General features: G+C 46.3%; 1 protein-coding gene and 1 long non-coding RNA gene across 6 annotated transcripts in view; one reads left to right on the top strand and one right to left on the bottom strand.

Annotated features, from left to right (window-relative positions):
- Positions 1 to 19779, top strand: part of RGS20 (regulator of G protein signaling 20) — a 121117-nt gene that overhangs the window by 87850 nt on the left and 13488 nt on the right. The window contains exon 1 of one of the 5 annotated variants that reach the window (XM_048940136.1): positions 9067 to 10753. The exons of 1 other annotated variant lie outside the window; for it this stretch is intronic. Coding sequence is in view for 1 of the 4 variants with exons in the window: in XM_048940133.1 (XP_048796090.1) it covers positions 12055 to 12168 (114 nt within the window). In the remaining 3 variants the exon portion in view is untranslated. Of the gene's footprint in view, positions 1 to 9066; positions 10754 to 11366; positions 11509 to 11969; positions 12169 to 13361; positions 13378 to 19779 lie in introns of those variants that run through there. 3 more of the 5 variants (XM_048940135.1, XM_048940133.1, XM_048940137.1) reach the window with 3 other exon arrangements.
- On the bottom strand, positions 626 to 12045 carry LOC125691139 (uncharacterized). Its single transcript, XR_007375930.1, has 4 exons — positions 11933 to 12045; positions 8947 to 9030; positions 5667 to 6917; positions 626 to 1934 (listed from the first exon to the last, which is right to left on the bottom strand). It is a non-coding gene; the product is annotated as an uncharacterized LOC125691139 (long non-coding RNA).

The raw sequence follows: 19779 nt of genomic DNA, 5'->3' as shown, positions 1-19779 counted from the left end.
CGAAGATTAGGACCCCCCCAGCCTCCTGACCCTATAGAGAAGTCAGACAGAAACTGGCCATGTTTTCTATCATTTGCAAGAGAATTCCTCCAAGTAAAAGCTTGTTGCATTAATTTCCACTTTTAAAAAGCATCCTGGGAGTATTTCAGCATTACTCACTCCCAAGTCTAGAGCAGTTATTAGGGTCACTCATGCTGTGAAAAAGACTGTAGTTGTCATTTGGAGGGTGAGAGTTCTGTTTTTCAGCACATTTATCTGAAGTGGGAGTTATTCTAGCTTAACACGCACTGTGGCAAAGACATTTTTCTTTGAAGGTCAGGTAAAGCTCCTACAGTTTTCTGTATTGAGTGAGGGAACTAAAACTAATAACTGGAAATTGAAAGGTACAGGACTGATATGCTGCTCTATGTAAGTGCACTGGTGTCCACTAAAGCCCATGGTTTCAAGGTGAGAACTTGCTATCTCACTAATAGATGAGCAGAACTGGATATATAGGAACAGGATTCAAAAAGCATGCTTCTGGAGAGGCGGCCATCAGCAAAAATACCAAATAATGTTAGAGATGGGCATCTCCTTTCATTTGTGAATCACATACTCAGACGCTGTCCTGAAATTAGGCCTGACACAGGACAGAGGAGTGCTTTCTCATTTGATAGCCCACTACTTACTGCTGTTGCCCAAATTACGGGCAGCCCCACTTGAAAACCTTTCTCTGACTCGACTTTACCAAGTAGAGATGTGAGATTCACTTTTCCTTCTTAATAGGTACTCATTGAGCCTGAACCAAAATCCATAGGAAATTCCAGGGCAGCCAGAATGGAAGGTCATCCCCCTCTCCTCCACGTTTAGCCACATCCAAATCTGATGGGGCCCTTCTGGAAGCAGAGGCTGATGTAGGCCATCTCCTGCAGCCATGCCACCAGCCTGGGAGATCAGAACTCAAAGTGAAATTCACAGTGAAAAAAAAGATGCACCGCAAACACTTATTCCTCTGTTTGGGAGTTCCCTCTGTCCCCACGGAGCAGCTCCTTGCTCAGTGATTTGGAGTTTTCTGGATGGCATGTTTGGATGCCTGCGTACAGGGAGGAAGCCTGGCTCAGACCTATAGGTCCTTGTAGGAGCTCTGCTGTAAACAGTGTACTCTGAAACACTCAGCTTGCGAAACAAAGAGCTCCTCACAAGGTCCTTTTAAACTGTTCTGTAATTACTGAATCTAGTTGGCGTAATCACTGTTTTTTACTTTATCAAAGATTTTTCTTTGGCATCGATAAACACTGCTCAGAGAATAGATATTTATTGTTCAGTGCTCTCTGTGAGCCAGCAATAGCTATGCTGACAAAAATCAGAGGGCATTCTTTTGTAAAAGTTGTCAAAATAATGATGTATTACACATTAATGGATGTACTGCTTGCATATTAACGATGTGCAAATTTTCTAGCCCTCAGAGATAATTTGTATTAATTAGCAATCATGGGTTTTTCTAGTTTAGTGATTTACATATTTTACCTGTGAAATAACACTAAAATTCCTTTTTTAGCTATGCACCTTCAACATGCAAAATGCCAAAGCCTGAGCAGGTTGGATATTACTGTCAGAGGAAGAATTCAGTGATCACAAAAGCTAAACTATTGCAGTACTTCTAGAATGTTGTCAGCAAAGCAATCCTAGACTGGCCTAAATTACAGAGTTTGTTTTCATTAACACATGACAACCTTCTTTAAGTGGGATAAAATACTACACTGACTAATATCTTGCCTGCTTAGCTGAACGTTAATCAGTCAATTCAATTTATAGGTAACTTAAAAATATACTCAGGATCTTCTTCTACCAGCTGGGATCAACAGTTTAGCTAAAGGATACAGAGGAAAAACACCAGCTCTTTCTCTCTGGAAAATCTTGGAAGCAGCTTCTTCAAATGGCAGGTAGTTCAGCATCTGTGAGATAGGAGGAACTAATATTTATTCCATGGTATGTCTCTCCACACCCAGATGGATGAAAATAAATGATTGCCAATTAAAAATAAAAAGTTCAATGACACAGAATAATTAAGAGGAACAGTGGTGGGTTGGGGTTTTGTGAGTTCAGACTTCGTGATTTCTGTGTGTAGGAGGAATCCCTACAGGCTAGAATAAATTGAGCCTGGGTCACAGGCGTCAGCCAATCCTCCTTAATTAACACTCCCTTCTAGTGCACAGGTGCAGTACTGCCAAGTGCAGTTCTAGGTGTGAGCTTGGTAGTATCACCTGACCCTTGATGCTAGGATCAGCTCTCCTCAAACCTTTCCTCATATGGGTTTCTCTCACCTGCTCTTTAAAACCTCGCTAACACAGACCCTACAGTCTAGGCAGACTGCTCCATTGCTTCATGCTCTCACCATCAAAAACCCATTTTTAACCTAAAGATCCCTATCTGCAGGTTAAATCCATTATTTGTTGCTGTATGTTTAGTGAGAATGAAGAGGACTTTATTCTTTCCCCATCTGGACACAGCACACGCTGCCTGTTTGCCACAAGCGAGGCAAAGACACAAAATTCATGAATTACAAACATGCTTTTTCACAGTAGTTTCTTTCCACAAAAGAAAAAAAAGAAGAAAAAAAAAGAAAAAGACTCCAGGAACAGATAAATGTTTCTTCCAATCTGTTCAAAACTTACCCAGTCCTATGTTTTCTGACCCCTGTCCTGCAAAAGCAGGGCAGCTCTATGCTCATATTTAGTTACATCTCTTTATAAATCACCCTTGTCTAGCCAAAAGCAAGATGTAAAAGGAAATGATTAAACCCTACCATAAACACCTTTATTTCAAAGCCCATCTCCAGGTTGCTAGGGTTCCTCTGCCAAGCCAGAATATGCAGGGAAGAGCCCATCACACTTTTCTCAGAGTCCAAGAGAACTGGAACACAGTGTTGTACCATATAGGGAACTGCATGCTTCATCACAAGCATAACAACTCTGAGGCAGGCAGAATGTTGCTTTTTTCTAATAGTTACATCCAAAAGATGTGCTGAAAGCTGCCACCTGTGAAATGGAAAGGATCTGTGAACATGTGCAATGGTGGAGCCTGGCTCCTGGTGGGTCTGTGCCTCTATACTGTCTGATTGTGATTTCCCATGGCCCACCCCTGCAGCCAGCACTGATTCCAAAGAAATGTTTGGGCACTTCGATTTTGAGGTCTTGGGGCTCAATAAGGGCAAAAACATCTCTGGCTGATTCTTTCAACTTACCTGTTTCCTTTGGGGGCTATCAGGATAATTAGAGCAAAACCCATGGATCAGCCTTGGAGATAAGATAAAGTGTTTGTTCTGTAACTGAAGCATTTATTATGAAAAGAAGAGGGTTGTAATATTTTAATGTATCCAATTTCTTCAACTGCAGTGCTTAATTTTGAAATAAAAAGCATAGTCTAATTTGATGACCAAAAATGTTGGTTTAAACACAATTTTGGGAACATCTTTGGGGAAAGGAATATCCTTTCAGGGACTCCTTACCAATCCTGGAGTTGAGAATCGCAAATAAGCTCTGACACCCACACTCCTTGTAGCTTCTGGTACTTGGAACTTGTATTCAAATTCACACAAGTGGTGCTAAATAAGAGCAGTAAGGAGTGTTTCTGCATTTTCATCCAGATCATCTGGATGGTTTGGCATGGAATAGCAGGCTGGCTCTCTGTCAAAGACTGATAAATTGAGTCAGAGCCTTAAATGACAAGGACATTTCTTCTAACTAGAATTACTTGCTGTTCACTGAAATATCTGATTCTGAAGGATGATTGCTGTTCTTATGGCAGACCAGCCTTCCTTGCTGCACTGCCCATTGTGTTGGTACAGGCCCTGTGCAGATGAGTGCATATGCTTCATTTAAGTAACGGAACAGCATCTGCTTGTATGATTTACCTGATCAAGAGCGGCATGCACAGACTGCAAAACTGTTTCAGACTCATAGAAATCTGTGCTCTCTTGAGTATCAGACTGTGTGGTAAGGAGGCACCCTTTAAGCAGAAAGAAAAGCCAAGCTCCACTGGATTTCCACCAGCCTTTCCAAATCATTAGGAGAAATAACATAAATCACAGAATCACAGAATCACAAGGTTGGAAACGACCTGCAAGATCATCTAGTCCAACCACCCTCCCATTCCTATTAGTACCACAAGCTACTAAACCATCTCTCGTAGCTCCTCATCCAGGCGCCTCTTGAACACTACCAGGGACGGCGACTCCACTACCTCCTTGGGCAGCCATTCCAGTGCCTGACCACCCTCTGAGAGAAAAAGTTTCTCCTAATATCCAACCTAAACCTCCTCTGGTATAACTTCTTGCCATTTCCTCGGGTCCTACTATTTGCCTGGGAGAAGAGGCCAGACCCTTTTGCACTACAACCTCCCTTCAGGAAGTTGTAGAGTGCAATGAGGTCTCCCCTGAGCCTCCTCTTCTCCAGACTGAACAATCCCAGCTCCATCAGCCTCTCCTCATAAGACTTGTGCTCCAGACCCCTCACCAGTTTCGTTGCCCTTCTCTGGACAAAGTTGTTACGGATCATAGAAGAAAGTGCAGGCTGTTGCAGGCTGGACCCTTTTGTCTTTTCAAGTGTTTGGACAGGTTTGAAATGAACTGCAGAAAGGAAGTTGGCAGGGGCATTTGGTCTGCCTAGGAGAAGGAGGTGGTCTTTAGAAACAGCAGTATCACAGAGAAACTGCCACCAATCTGATCTCTTAATGAGTTGCTTTGAACAGCAATGTATAAAGGGGAGATATAAAACTGTTTCTACCCATCTGGAGCTTCTGTTGTCCCTCTTTTAAAATATTTCTAGAATTCATAGCAAAGTGTATTGTGTTTTTGACTGTGATTGCAGGGAATGGGGCAGACAGCCTATACCCTTAGTACAGACCAGGGAACAAGACCGGCCTACAGGAAGGAGTGCCTGTGTCTCTCAGCATCAGATGAGAGAAATGTGACTTCACGGGAAAAATCACATGCCTTTCCCAAAAGCTCAGTCATCTGTGTCCATAACAGTACCTATGGCATTAAAGAAGGCCTGGGAACCAACACTGTTTGTGAGGCTGCCCCTAAGCCTAAATCAAGCATGACACTGAAGCAGTAATTTGTGCTATCTGAAGTCACAGTTGGCGTAATCTACACGTGTGTGCTTATGTGGGCAAGTTTACATAGGGCTTCTCTGAGAAAAATTAGTAAGAGATTTTTCAAAGAAGCCACAGGGCTTTCTTCTTAATTTCATAGGAATATCTACTTAATAGGGATAACCCAGCCTCCCCAAATCTGTCCTTGTTCTGCCATTGATAATTTAGTATGCTGGGGCAAATACCATCTAAAGTGTTCCATTTCTCAAATAGAATCATAACTGCTGCTCACCATCATTCCTATCAGATCTGCTCCCCTTCCTCAAATGATCATTTGAAGATCTTTTTCAATATTGCAGAATCATGGGGTCATAGAATCCTTAGAGTTGGAAGGGACTTTTAAAGTTCATCTAGTTCAACTATCCTGCAACAAACAAGGACATGCACACCTAGATCATGATGGAGTAACACTAGTAGCCACCACCTCAAACTACCATGCAGTGAAGCAAACACAGGATTTGTTCTTTGTGCCAGCATCTACCAGCCAAGAGTATTCTAGTTTGTGATATGACTTCTTTTAACATCATACTCACTCTTTTGCAGTTTCTTATTGCCCTCTTTTTTTTTTCTTTCTTTCTTCTTCATTAAAGGAATTACGGTTTATTTTAGCCATCGTGTCTTTTCACATTCTTCCCTCTGGCAAGTGAATGATGTTTTCTCCCATTGGTCTTTTAATCATTCTACATCATTCTCCAAATTCCTCCAGATTTTCTTTGGCCCAAAATTTGATTACAAATCAGCATCACAAGTCCCGGTGTCTTCCTTAGGAATGTTGCCAAGGCACAGTATTACAGTGCAGTCACACTGTGCAACCAGGTCTCTAAAAGCACTTTGATACTGCTCTGAAAAACCAAGCTGTTCAGGAGCGCTGGTTCTAAATTAATCTATCAATCTTCCTTTCTGAATCAGCTCTGGAATATAATTACAAAGTACTTTTGTAGTTTTCCAGACTGCAGCATCTGATGATCGGACTCAGATGTGAATGATCCAAATAGTTTATTACAAGTTCTCACGTCACTTATATACCTTCACAAGTTTTCTTTTTCTAGCTTTCCCATCCACCCTTACAACTTTCCCATCCACCTTTACATGCCAACAGAGCATTCTACAAAACATTCTTCAACCATTCACACAGGTGCTTATCCAATCAGAGCCGTAAGATGTTTTCTTCTTCTAGAGGTGTCCTTGGTTCTCATGCTGTTTATCTTGCTCCACAGCTTCTGCTCTGAACAGTTTTTCTTGCATTCCCACACCAGACCTTAAAATTGCAGTCATGTCACTTTTGGATTCTTCTATAATTTAACTATATTTAGTATTTTTCAATAGAAAGGAGTCTGCATAACAATTAGCTTACTTATGACACAGAATATTGGGAATATTTCTGAAGGTCATGGCTGGATATGAATCTCTTGAGTGACGTTGATACCTTTTTTTTCCTTTATTAATCATGAAGAGAGGAAAACATTTTTTGTTCCCAGATCTAGTTTGGTTGCTTTCCACTGTGAGCAGAGAAAAAAAAAGACCCCCAATAGGAATAGCGCTTGGCACGTAACATTATTAATCCTCAACTGATGAGGTTCTCCATTCAAAGCATAGGTGCACAGTGACACCTTCTGGAAGTTTGATATGAGAGTTACTTGAGCAGCTTCCATCATCTGAAAATTCATAGGTTTTACATGTAGAAGCTAATATTTTGTCAGATCTTTGGCACTTATTCCCTAATGTCAGTGGGATATGTAGCAGCACAACGTTGTCCTGATGGAAGAGTTTTCCTCAAAAGTCAACTCCATAGTGTAGGGGTTTTAATGATTACAAATAATTCAAATGTTTATGCAAAGAAAAAAAAAAAGTAGGATAGAATTAGAAATGTATCTTAAGCTCATGTTTAAAAAAAATGCTATTAACATTTCATTGTTAACTGCTTATTCACACAGACAAGGGAAGAGGGTCAGACAAAATACACTGGGACATCAATTGGCCTAACGCAGCAAACTAAATGTTGGCATAGTAAGCTGTTGGCAAGACTAAGGAATGGCATAGTTTCTTAATGCAGTCTGACTTCAGCAGAAATTTCATTTTTGTACATGGCATATTGCAATCTGTAATTAGATGCTCTTTGCCCAAGCCACCAGCTCCCTGAGTAGTCTGCCTGTCAATCTGCCAGCAACTCTTGAGTCAACGAGGTTTTTCAGCACATGGGATGTGCCCCAGACCTCAGTACGAGGGCTCACACACCCTATGGTGCCTGCAAGCATCAGCTGGATGGGAGCCACAACAGGAGCAGAGCCATCCCTGGATAAATGATGCTGTAAAACGCAGCACTCACTGCTATTACTGGAACGCCACTCCTTATTTCTAATAGTGAATTCCGGCTCAAAAATGTTTTCTCCTTAAGCTGCCTCATCCTTAGAAATAACAAAAATGTGATATGTAGGAGTGGAAAAGGAGCAGGGTTGTGAGTGGAGACAGCAGAGGCTGATTTCCAGACTTCCTGAGACTTCAGAGTAGGCGCTGACTGATAGAAATACTCAGAGATCCACAGAACTCAATAGATCTGTGATTCACACCAGCTGTGGATTGACTCTTTAGTTTCCAAAGAGTATCTCTGACATATCTGGAGAAATGTTTTTCACCACTATCTAAAACAAAACAGTCACTATGGATTCAGATGTAAACTGCATGCAGAGCCACATCTTCAAGTAATGAGGTGCAATTTTGGCAGAAGAGTATGTAAAAATAATCATTATGTAGCAGAAAGAAATGGAGCCTGATCGTTTTGGCAGAACGTACACTGAGTCTTAGCCAACCTTGTGACAGCACATCACCCTGTAAAACTACCTTATGGAGCTGTAATAATCAGCAAAGTTCTCAGCAGAGCCATCGATAGCAAACAATTCTGGCTGCACTGAGATCTAAGCAAGTGTAACAATCACAATAACCTTTCAAATTAATGCAGTCACCTGACAATGCAACCACAAGTTTTAGCACCAGTAAAAGTGTAAGAGAAACTCCGTGCTTTACATATCTCCTACAGAACACTTACACTTCAACAGTGTAAATGAAATAACCATAGGAGGAATTTCTTCCCAATGTGAATTTCACAATACAAAATAAATTTGGCTGAAAAATGAATGCATTTCCATTAATTTTTGTGAAAAAATCAAGCACTAACATGTAGGCCCTGCATGTAGGGTAAGTTTTCTCTGTGGACTGCTCCATGCAGCTGTATAGCTTGTTTTACATCCTGAAAGACTCTGGTTTATTCTGCCTCCCATCAGCCTTGAACCTAAGTCTTCTGTTTGAAATCAACTACTAACGGGTCCATTAAGGAAAGCTGCTTTCACCTGTAACTAATGTTGAAAGAACAATAATAGCTACAAGTTCAAGGAAGTCATTACCCAGAATATCATTTGCAACATGCTCACTGCAAAATATGGTTAATTCAAATGCATCTTTAAAGATTGTAAATATATATTTACATTTTAAGTTTTCATTAATGAATAAAATAAATTTCATATTTTTATAGAGTATTGCTGATATTAACAAATAAACAAACAAAAAAACTAAGAAGTTCGAGTAAAGTAATTTACTTCTGAAAATATTTCTGCTCCCAAAAAAGCCTCAAAGTAATTTGTGGCAAAGGCACTTTCATGTCAGTGAAAACAGGCAAACATGGCTCCTTACCTCTGTTTGAATTGCTCCCTAATGCACTATGAATCATCTCCACTCAACAGTCTAGAAAATCTCTACTTAACAATCTAAGTGAGCAGGAAACAGCAAAAAAGATTGATATACATAAAGCAACCAGGCTACCTGTTTGTTCACATGAAAATGTGCAAAAGCTCTCCGAGGGCAAGGAGAGGGAGTTGAGGAGTGGGGCCCAGTCTGTCCTAGAACCTGAAAGTAAAGCAAACCAACACATAAAAGCTTTTGACATTATGTCATTATATGGCATTTAAGTCTGGTTGACAGAATGCTGAAATATAATAATGTTACTAAAACATGGATGCACATTCTATATTGCCTTTATTATAACATGATCTCAACATTTTCAATGGTAACAAATTTTTTTTAAAGTTACAGTTCGGATTTGTGATAATAATTGCAGGCTCCTTCATTTCCACAAATGTTCATGAGAGTCTAATAGGGATGTGTTTATTTATAATACCTTATATCCTAATAGATAATATCAATATTGAAATGGAGTTGTGATTTAATATTTACCTTGTGTGTTACAAAGAGGTGCAGCTATGTGGGATTAGGTGGTGATTTTATGAAATGCAGAGTTCATGTGTAAACAGTGAATTTTCTGTGATGCATTTTCCAGCACATAACCAAGACCCAGACCCAGGACTCACAAATAGGTTGACGAGGTGTACACGTTTTGCCTTCTCTCTGTCCTAGTGAAGTAGAACTAACCTGTAGAAGTGATGCAGCAGTGGGGACTGGGTGTGCAGTCACAGAGGTGGAAATATAGCTCAAGTTTCTCTGATGTCCGAGGGAATTACCTTCCCATAAGAACATGAAAAATGCATGATCAAACTCATTTTAGGAAAAGAAAGGGAATGAATCTTTGTATCCCAACTTTTGAAGTTCCTCATCTTTAAGTCTCTTTTCAAAGAAGTTCTGGCTCTCGTTTACATAGTCCTGCCTTATGCAGCCAAACATTAGCCTGCAATCATTAGTCAAGGAAAAAGGAGAGGAAGATGCCTGTTTGTACCAACACTATTCACTATTGCTATTCATGTTGAAGAAACTGGCCATCATTAATTAGGTGCTAGTTGATCATGACCCTCCTCCCCCAAGAGAAACAGAGTAAGACCATACCTCCCAAAGGGTTACATTGTGCCCTTGTTGAAATGGCTCTGGGCTTAGCCAGAGGGGTTAAGGGACTCACTCCAGCTTACTGCCCTGAGCCCATCCCTGCAGAACAGCTGAGAGCTGAAGGCAGAGGCCACTGGTGTTAAGCAGGTGTCTTGCTGTTGATATCAAGACAGAGGAAGAGCTGGAACCCTCACTGAGTCTTTCTTTTTCTTTGCCAAGGAGTGAGGCAGGGCCATGTAATACTAATTGCCAAGCCTGTGATATCTCCATAGATCCTGACCAGGCCATGACAACTATAATTCAATAGTTAAATGTATTAAACATCCCAGTCACATGCTTTGTGCCACAACAGAAAAGGCAGAGATTTCCAGAAGACCTTCTCGCCACCATGCAGTGGAAATGCTCTTTCTATTGTCTCCTCTCTCCTGGGAACATTGTCCAGCTTCCTAGCTCACCCCTCTCAGCAGACCTAAGGGAGCTCCCTGTGCTGCCAAGCAACAGCAGACTTCATGTGTGCCAGAGTGGAAGCTTCCCTGCAGCCTCAACTCAGGCAAGCCTCTTCTCCTCACACCAACAGTGTTGCGACAATGGTGTAGGCCTTGGGGGAGAACACACCACCGCAGGGAAGGCTGTCTTCACACTAGGCAGGCCTCACTTCCTCTCTTTCTCTCTGATGCCAAGACAAATGGCTGTGGGCCAGAAAAGGGGAAGGTAGAAAGGCTGTAAATAAAATGAGCCCAGAACTGGAAAAGACAGAAATTGCAGCTAGAGAAAAGGGAGGCAGAATCTGAATGGCGTGAGTAATTTCTGCATCTTCCGATTCTGGGCTTGTACTGTAGTAGGATGACTTCCTCCCCTTTGGGACCTTGCAATTCTGCTGGGAAAGGGGAAGATCGTATTGATTTACTGCTGGGAAACAGGAGCGTCTTCGCTGAGCAGCCGGGGCAGCCCCGAGGTGGAGCCGGGCGGGTTCAGCACCCTGGACAGCGTCCTGCCGCGGTGGCTCCTGCCTCAGCGCTCCGGCCGCGCTCACTGTATCGCTCGGTTTCCTTCTGTTACGCGGGTCACAGAATCATAGAATATCCTGAGCAGGAAGGAACCCCCACGGCTGTTTATTTTATCACGTCTTTTCTCTCTCTTTCTCTCTCTCTCTCACCCTCCCGCTCCCACCCCGCCACCCCGCAGCCCCCGCGGACAGCCGGGCTCCTTTCCCCGCTCTCAGCGCTGCTCTCCCGTCCCTTCCTCCGCCCGCAGCTCCCCTCCCACCGGCCCCGCCCGCGCTTCGTCTGCGCGCCCCGTCGAGACGCCCCGGTGCTCCGCCTTGGCCCCCTGGTTCGGGCGGCTCTGCCGGCCCCCGGAGGCACGGCTCCCCGCTGCCCGCTCGCCGCCCTCCTGCGTAGACGCTGGGCTCTGCCTCCCCCGGCAGCCCCCCTCCTCGCTCCACCGCCGCCACAGCCTCGCCGCCGCCCCTCCCCGGAGCGCCGGAGATGCCCGGCGTGCCACGGAGCCGCGCCGCCGCAGCCCCGCGCTGCCCTCCAGCCTCTCGGCGCCGTGAGTACCGCTCGGGGCCGCCTCCGCCCCATCCTCCTCCTCCTCCTCCTCCTCCCCCTCCGCCGCTGGGAAGCCGCCGTCTTCCCACGTCCCCCATCCGGCTCCGGACTCCGCAGCACCGCGGGCGGGGAAGGAGCGGCCCCTACAGAGCGGCCCCGGGGTAGCCCGCCCGCACAGCGCGCGGGGTGAGGGGGCGGCTCCTGCCCGGCTGCCCCCGGTAGCGCCGTGTCCCGGAGTGCCGCGCCGTAAGCGACGGGCGGAGGGGGCGGGCGGGAGGACGCATCCCTGCAGGTACTTAACGTGCGGGCGTGCTCCGTTCCCGCTTTGTACAAACGCGGCTCTCATTTAGGGAACCTCTGAAAACCTAAGCAGCCGTGCGAGCCCGGTGGCTGCATCACCTCCCCCTCCGGCCCTTCCCACCTACCTCCCCCGAGCGCACGCACACGCGCACCCGCTCCCTCCGGCACTTCTCCCCGCCGGGCGCCCACTGCCCGCCTCGCTCCGCTCCCCCGTCCTCGCAGAGCGGCTCCGGCCGGCGAGGGGCGCATGCGCAGGGCCGCGGAGCCGCCGTCCCCGGGCGGGGAGAGCGCATCTGCCGGGCCGGCAGCGGGAGTGGGAGCGGGCACGGCAGCCCCACGGGTCCCCGCCGCCGCCGACACCGTAAGTAGCGCTCGGTCCCACGGCGGGACGGGACGGGACGGGACGGGACAGGGCGGGGGCTGCCTTGCCCCGGAGCCTGCAGTCTTCACGCCGGCATCGCGGGGCTCCCCTCCTAACGCGTGGTAACATCACTCCCCGCCGCTCCTCTGCGGGTCCCGACCTCCGCCGTCATTGGCACCGCCGTCGGGAGGACGCTGCAGGTGGTGAGAGTGAGGCACGGCCTCAAATACTGAATGAGATTATTTCGGCACACGCCGATGGGAATTGCAGTCATTTACTAGCGACGCAATGTGCTTGGCGCGACCGCTCCGTCATTTCATTTTGGCTGTTGAAAAATTCGCTATCCGAACGTTCCGCCCCGTGCCGCGGTGCCCCGTGCAGGTTCCGAACCCTCGGCCGCTCCGTGCGGGGCAGCGGGGCCACAGCGCCGCCCTCAGCTCGGAACAACGAAGGGTGTTTCCGAGCCAATCGCGTAGCGGGGCGTGCGGGGTGCTGCAGGACGAGAGCATCCCACCTACTCTCCCACCCATCCTTGCCCTCGCTCTAGGTCTCGCATCTCGAGAGCACCACCGCTTAGGTGCTCCCCGTGCCCCGGGCGGAGCACCGCGCCTGTTCCCTGCTGTTTGGGTCTTCCCCGGGGCCTGGGGTCCCTCCCCGTGTCCCCGCTTCCGAAAGTCTGTCCCTCTGAATGACTGCCACCTGTTGTCCCGAGCGGGCGGCGGGAAGCACCGCGAGGATCCTTCGCGCCGGGGAGCGGCGCGGTGCCCTCATCTTTGAGAGAGCGTTCTGCCCACGGAGCCGCCGCGTGATGCAAAGGAGTCCACACAGCGTCCGGGCTGTAGCAGTGGTGCGGGATACCGAGTCCGGTACTCAGAGCAAAGCGTCGCAGCGCGACCCGAAGCGAATCGCGACGGCGGGCAGCGATAGGAGCGCAGCGTCAGTCTCTGCTCCCCGGTGATTCACCCCGCGCAGCCCTCAGCGCACCGCACCGCAACCCGCTCCGGCGGGAGCCGCGTGAGTCACACCCGCGCCCGGCACCGCGCGGGATGAGTCAGCGGCCGCTCCAGCTGCGCGGCCCCGGCGCAGCGCCGTGAGTCACCGCGGGACGGCAGCGCCGCCCGGGAGGAGCGCTTCCCCGTATCGCCGAGCGGCCCGCTGCGGGCGGTGGCGGCGGAGAGCGGAGTGTGCGCTGTTTGCGTGGGGGAGGAGGTTTGTAAAGCACGGAGCTGAATGAACTCGGTGTGCGTGTGCGTGCCGAAATATCAGCACAAGCAATAGTTGAAGCAATACTCGTTCTGACTGTAAAGCTGGAGGTGCGGCGTTTGGGGCCCGGTGTTGGCTGAGCTGGAGCTCACGGTGATCCGGTTTGTGAAGAGGCTCAGTGTTGGGCAAACTTCACCCATACTCACTTTTATACCGCTCGTCTGCCATGGCACCCATACATGTAGCTGGGTGCTTTTGTTGCTTTTGCTGTGTAGAAGGTGTAAAATTCTCTCATCTTTCCAAATTTACAGGAGAAATAGTGACAGAGTGACTCTGCTAAGCACATTTTAGGGCAACTTTTTCAGTCAAGCCTTACAGGATGGAGTCCAAATCAGAGGTATCATAGAATCGCAGAATGGTTTGGGTTGGAAGGGACCTCAGAGATCATCCAATCCCAACCCCCTGCCTGTGGACTGGGATGCCCCCCACCAGCTCAGCTGCCCAGGGCCCCATCCAACCTGGACTTGAGCACCTCCAGGAATGGGGCACCCATAGCTTCTCTGAGCAGCTGTGCCAGTGAAGGAGGAGCAGAGCACGTTTAAGCCCCTGGCAGAAAACCTGTACTGAAGTGACACGAGGGAGGCAGTGGCACCTGTTATTACGTGGGTGTGATGCATTTTTCAGCTGTTTCTTTTGAAATGTAAAGCAATGCTTTGATCTGGAGAGATGAACCCAGCTCTTCTGAGCTGCTCATCTGAAAAAATAAAGGAAATACACCAGGTAAAGACACTAGGTTTCTGGACCCAAAAGCACCTCATAATTGTTACTTACATTCAGGGAAATGTCCTGCTGTCCACTGTCATCTGCTGAGGCCTTTAGCAGGCCCAAGTACAGCCATGGCACACAAAGCTGCATTATGTGGTGTGGCTGCCAGCATCCCCTTACTGACAGCCATCTCTCGCTCCTACATTCTCAAAAATTGCCATCATCCCACTTCTGTTGCAAGATGCCAAATCTCTGCTAACACAAAATCTCCAAAGAGCTCGTACTAGGTACTCACTCAGCAGGTAACACAATAACTATGCCTAAAGCATGTGCGTGTGTGGGGATGTGTTCATTAACATGCATTTAATTCTTCTATATTTAAAACAGCACACTGCTTAGTGCAGGAAACCTGTGTCACTTTCCTCAATGAAGAGGAAGAAACATGACTATCAAACTTGCTGTTCATATTCCAGTTGACAACACACTGCCATAGCCTACAGTTCTCATGAAGAACTTCAAATATTCAAATATTTCTGAATTAATAAAATAAAGATTTGTGGAATCATAGAATCACCAAGGTTGGAAAAGACATCCAAAATCACCCAGTTCAACCATCCACATACCACCAATATTTCCCCGCTAAACCATGTCCCTCAGTACAACAAATGTCTCTTGGACACCTCCAGGGACGGTGACCCAACCACCTTCCTGGCCATCCCACTCCAGCATCTGACCACTCTTTTTGGAGAAGAAATTTTTCCTGTTATCCAATCTGAATCTTCCCTGGCACAACTTGAGGCCATTCCCTCTTGTCCTATTGCTAGTAACATGGGAGAAGAGACCAACCCGTCTCGCCACAACCTACCTTCTTGGAGTTGTAGAGAGCAGTAGGGTCTCCCCTGAGCCTCCTCTTCTCCAGACTGAACAATCCCAGCTCTCTCAGCCGTTCCCCATAAGACCTGTGCTCCAGACCCTCACAGCTTGAAATTTACTGTGATCCCAGCCCCAACAGCAAGCCCTGTGAGGCATAAGTGGGCAACAACAGAATTCTTCTTCCATTTCTGACTATCACTATTGGGGGAGGTCTGAAGAATAAGCAGAAATTGCAATATGGATATAACTTCACTTGGAGCTACTGAAGTTGAGTGCTTCTCATTGGTTTCATGGAATTTAGCACTGCCCAAGGTGTTTACTGACAAAGGACAGCACCACTGTGTTGGCAGCACGTGGCTCCATGCTCCGTGTTCTCCCTGCAAGTCATCAGGCTGTAGCCATGCAGGTGGGCCTTAACAGGTCAGGGCTATGCTGTATATGGGGGTGAGACTATTATTTTTGTGCTTAACAGCATCTGTGTGCTTCAGTAGGCTGAGAAAATCTCGTGCTCTAGCATAAACTGAAGAAGAAGGTGTAAAAGTTTTGTCTGCTGTCTTTTATTTTGTTTTCTGGGTATTCCTGTGAATTTTTTTTTAATATCTGACCTTCTTAGTTTATATTTTAAATATTTCTCCTTTGGGAAGGCTGTTTTCTTGGTAGGTAGATCATCTTCCTGCCGAGAGAGAAGCAAATAATATAAATGTTACGTGTCAGTCAAATAGTTCTTGAGGTGCTTTCAACCAGGGAAAGAATTTTAATTCCTGACCTTCACACTCTTTTACATTCATAAAGTCACACAGAGAAATGCTTCCCCATCTGAGAGGTGTGCCAGGGAGTGAGATGAGTACAACAGCCATATTTTTAGGGTGAGAGGTAACAGCCTGAAGTTTCATCATGGGATTTCAGGTTGGGTATTAGGAAAAAATTCTTCTCAGGATGTGGTGAGGCAGTGGCACAGGCTGCCCAGGGAGTGGTGGAGTCACTGTCCCTGGAGGTGTTCAAGAGCCATGGAGATGTGGCACTGGAGGACGTGGTTAGTGGACATGGTGGGGGTGGGATAATAGTTAGAATAGATAATCTTAGAGATCTTGTCCAACTTCAACGATTCTATGATCTATTCCAGTACCTCAGCATTTCTCTTACAGCAGACGTTACGGTTTTTCCACTAATGTAAAAAGTAGTTTTTAAAAATGCTTCTTTAAATCCACTGAGGTTTGGATGTGTTATTCTGTTTTTGTTTGTTTGTTTAAATTACTCATTAGCATTCAGTAACCTGAGTGTGTACTTTTTGTTAAGAATCTCAGATGCTATCTAGCTGGATAAGAAGTAAGATAATATGACATATTTTTCTTTATTTTTGGTTCATTGCTTTTTCGGCATATTTTTATAACAGATAAAGTTTGTTGTTGTCATTAAATGGAGGAGAACATCTCTCTCCCTGGGAGATCTGGAAATTTCACATCTAGAGGCCTGTAGGATGTTACATTAGAGGAACTTGTAACGCTGAGCCAACCAAAGGCAAGCCAATTATCTTGACAAATACATCCTTTCCCCAGTTAAATACTTGACCGATGTGGGAATGGGACAGTTTTGTGGATGTCTCCAAACAGATCCTTGTGTGTTCAGCCCAGTGTCTGTATGTTTCTCTGCGCTGTTTAACATCCTGGATCTGATCTTTCCAGACTCCAAGACTGCAAAAGTGGCCAAACTCTTGCAAGTAGATAGAAGAAACCTGTTGCTAGTCTCTACTTGAAAGTGGTAAGAAGACACCTCCTGCAAATGCAGAAAGGCTGATGATGTAGTCTACCTAGACTTCAGCAAAGCCTTTGACACTGTCTCCCACAGTATTCTCCTGGAGAAGCTGGCAGCCCGTGGCTTGGACAGGTACACCAAGTACACTCTTTGCTGGGTCGTGAACTGGCTGGATGGCTGGGCCCAGGGTATGAATGGAGTTAAATCCAGCTGGCAGCCAGTCATTTCTGGTGTTCCACAGGTGTCAGTGTTCAGGAATGCCCTTTTCAATATCTTTACTGATGATCTGGATGAGGGCATTGAGTGCACCCTCAGTAAGTCTGCAGATGACACCAATTTGCAAGGAAGTGTCAATACAGAAGGACCTGCAGAGGGATCTGAACATTCTGGATGCCTGGGCTGAGGCCAATGGGATGAAGTTCAACAAGACCAAGTGCTGGGTCCTGCTCTTTGGCCATAACAACCCCAGGCAAAACTACAAGCTTGGGGCAGGAAGGCTGCAAATACTGTGTAGAAGAAATGGACCTGGGGATGTCAGCTGAAATGAGCCAGCAGTGTGCCCAGGAAGTGTAAGGAAGTGAGCATCCCTCTGTACTCAGTGCTGGTCAGGCCACATCTCAAATACTGTGTTCAGTTTTGAGTCCCTCACTACAAGATATCAAGGCCTTGGAGCATGTCCAGAGAAGGGCAACAAGGCTGTGAGGGGTCTGGAGCACAAGTCTTATGGGGAACGGCTTAGAGAGCTGGGATTGTTCAGTCTGGAGGAGGCTCAGGGGAGACCTCACTGCTCTCTACAACTCCAAGAAGGTAGGTTGTGGCGAGACAGGGGTTGGTCTCTTCTCCCATGTTACTAGCAATAGGACAAGAGGGAATGGCCTCAAGTTGTGCCAGGGAAGATTCAGATTGGATAATAGGAAAAATTTCTTCTCCAGAAGAGTGGTCAGATGCTGGAATGGGATGGCCAGGGAGGTGGTGAAGTTACTGTCCCTGGAGGTGTTCAACAAACGTTTAGGTGTTGTACTGAGGGACATGGTTTAGTGGGAAAAATATTGGTGATATGTCAATAGTTGGACTGGGTGATTTTGGATGTCTCTTCCAACCTTGGTAATTCTTTGATTCTATGAAGTGCCTATGTGCAAAAGACTGTCCTATAGGATATAGGTAGCTGAAAAATGCCCTATGTGTAGCTAATGATCATCCCTAGGGATGGATCAGGAATGCCTGCAGAAGTCCCATAGAGCACAAGGCAGCTGGATGCAGAACTCCACAGGAAAGCATGATCCAGGGAGAATCATCTGGTCCAGCCAACAGCACAGCAAGGAGTTTTACACCAGAAACTCCTCGTGTCACCTGGGCATCAAGCAACTGTCTTGTTCAAGAGATTTTATTCCCCATACAAAGAGCAACTCAGGCAATGATAGCTTATTTTTTATTATTATTTTATGTGGTGTTTGAAGTCTCTCAGACTCAGTGCAGATGGGTCACAACTGGTGTTGCTGATGCAGTGCTCCTAAGTTCTTTCAGCTGGGACTGAATGGTGACAAAAATTTGAGCATGCCATCTCCGACCACAATGACTTGATTTTAACAAACTCAGATCCCACTGACTACCCAACAGCCCACAGAATAGCGCCTTTTAGTCCTTCCCTATTCATATGAACTAGAAAGACTTCTATTAATTTGTGGCTACCCACGCTCTCACCAAACAAATAGAGGTGTCTTTGATAGTGGGCAAACTAACAGAACTGGACACAGAGATTTATTTCATGCTATATCCAGCAGTTGGCTAAACCTGTACCCAGACTAATAATAATAATGCTGGAGATAGTAAAGTTAAACTACTTTGTTCAAGGTATCTTACCTCATTCCATCACAAATCTGAATGAATTTTTAGATCTGTTTCAGAACACATAATACGAACAATCCATCACCAGTTGTTAAATCTTTTTCCCCACTGTTTTCTTCTGAAATCCATGTCAAGCCAGGCAGATTTCTGCTGCATATGGTGGGGGACAGAGGAAACAGACCCTGATTCTCAAGATCAAGCAGCATCCAATACAAAGGCTTCCTCTATGGTTTGTTCTTGCTTTATAGCACCTCCTAAGGGGCCTGGAAATCTGAGAAGATAAAGGAGGCTCACGGCACAGGGAGTTTACAGCAATGGCAATTCCGTTTTGGTATAAAGAGACTATCTAGAGGAACAGAAGCAATTTCTGATAGTGTTATTTTTTCCCATCAGACCAAACTTTTGAACACAGATCTCTCTTGCAGCAGAGCAACCTAGTAAGGGAATTTTAGGTAACAGGGAATTAAAAAAGCATGAGAGAGTAAGGAGCATGTGAGTTTGATGGGATGCTGGCATACTGAGGATAACACATCTCTCACAATATAGTTTGATGAATGTCCCCCTGAGCTCTCTTCACGCACCTTTCTTCCCTTACCTTGAAGAAGTGATACAGCCTTGCCCAAATCTTCAACAAAGCTCAGCTCAGTGCGACTGCCCAAGGGACTTTCAAAATCAACAGGCCAGTAATCTGGACTTGTACCTGCAAGAGGTTGGTCATCATAAAGATTACAAAATTTCTCTGTGAGGATAAACCTATCAGCCTGATCTTGAGGTGGTTCTTTCCCACCTCAATGCCATACTGACTGAAAAGCAGACTCCTGTCTGATGTAGGCGATCTGGAGGCACCGGGTGTAGGAGGAAGCTCTGTACCTTATTTTCATCAGCAATGTACCCTCTTCCTCTACAGCCAAGTAATAGCTCCAAGGCACCCCTTACCCTTGGACACACTGATACACACTTCATCTGTTCAAAGTGTTCAAAGAAGGGCAACGAAGCTGGTGAGGGGTCTGGAACACAGGCCATATGAGGAGAGGCTGAAGGAGCTGGGAATGTTCAGCCTGGAGAAGAGGAGGCTCAGGGGAGACCTCATTGCTCTCTATAACTTCTTGAAGGGAGATTGTAGTGAGCTGGGGGTCGGCCTCTTCTCTCGTGTCATTAGTGATAGGACCAGGG

This window comes from Lagopus muta, chromosome 3 (genome assembly GCF_023343835.1).
Source record: "Lagopus muta isolate bLagMut1 chromosome 3, bLagMut1 primary, whole genome shotgun sequence".
NCBI classification, from domain to species: domain Eukaryota; kingdom Metazoa; phylum Chordata; class Aves; order Galliformes; family Phasianidae; genus Lagopus; species Lagopus muta.
This window is presented reverse-complemented; position numbering and strand designations above follow the sequence as displayed.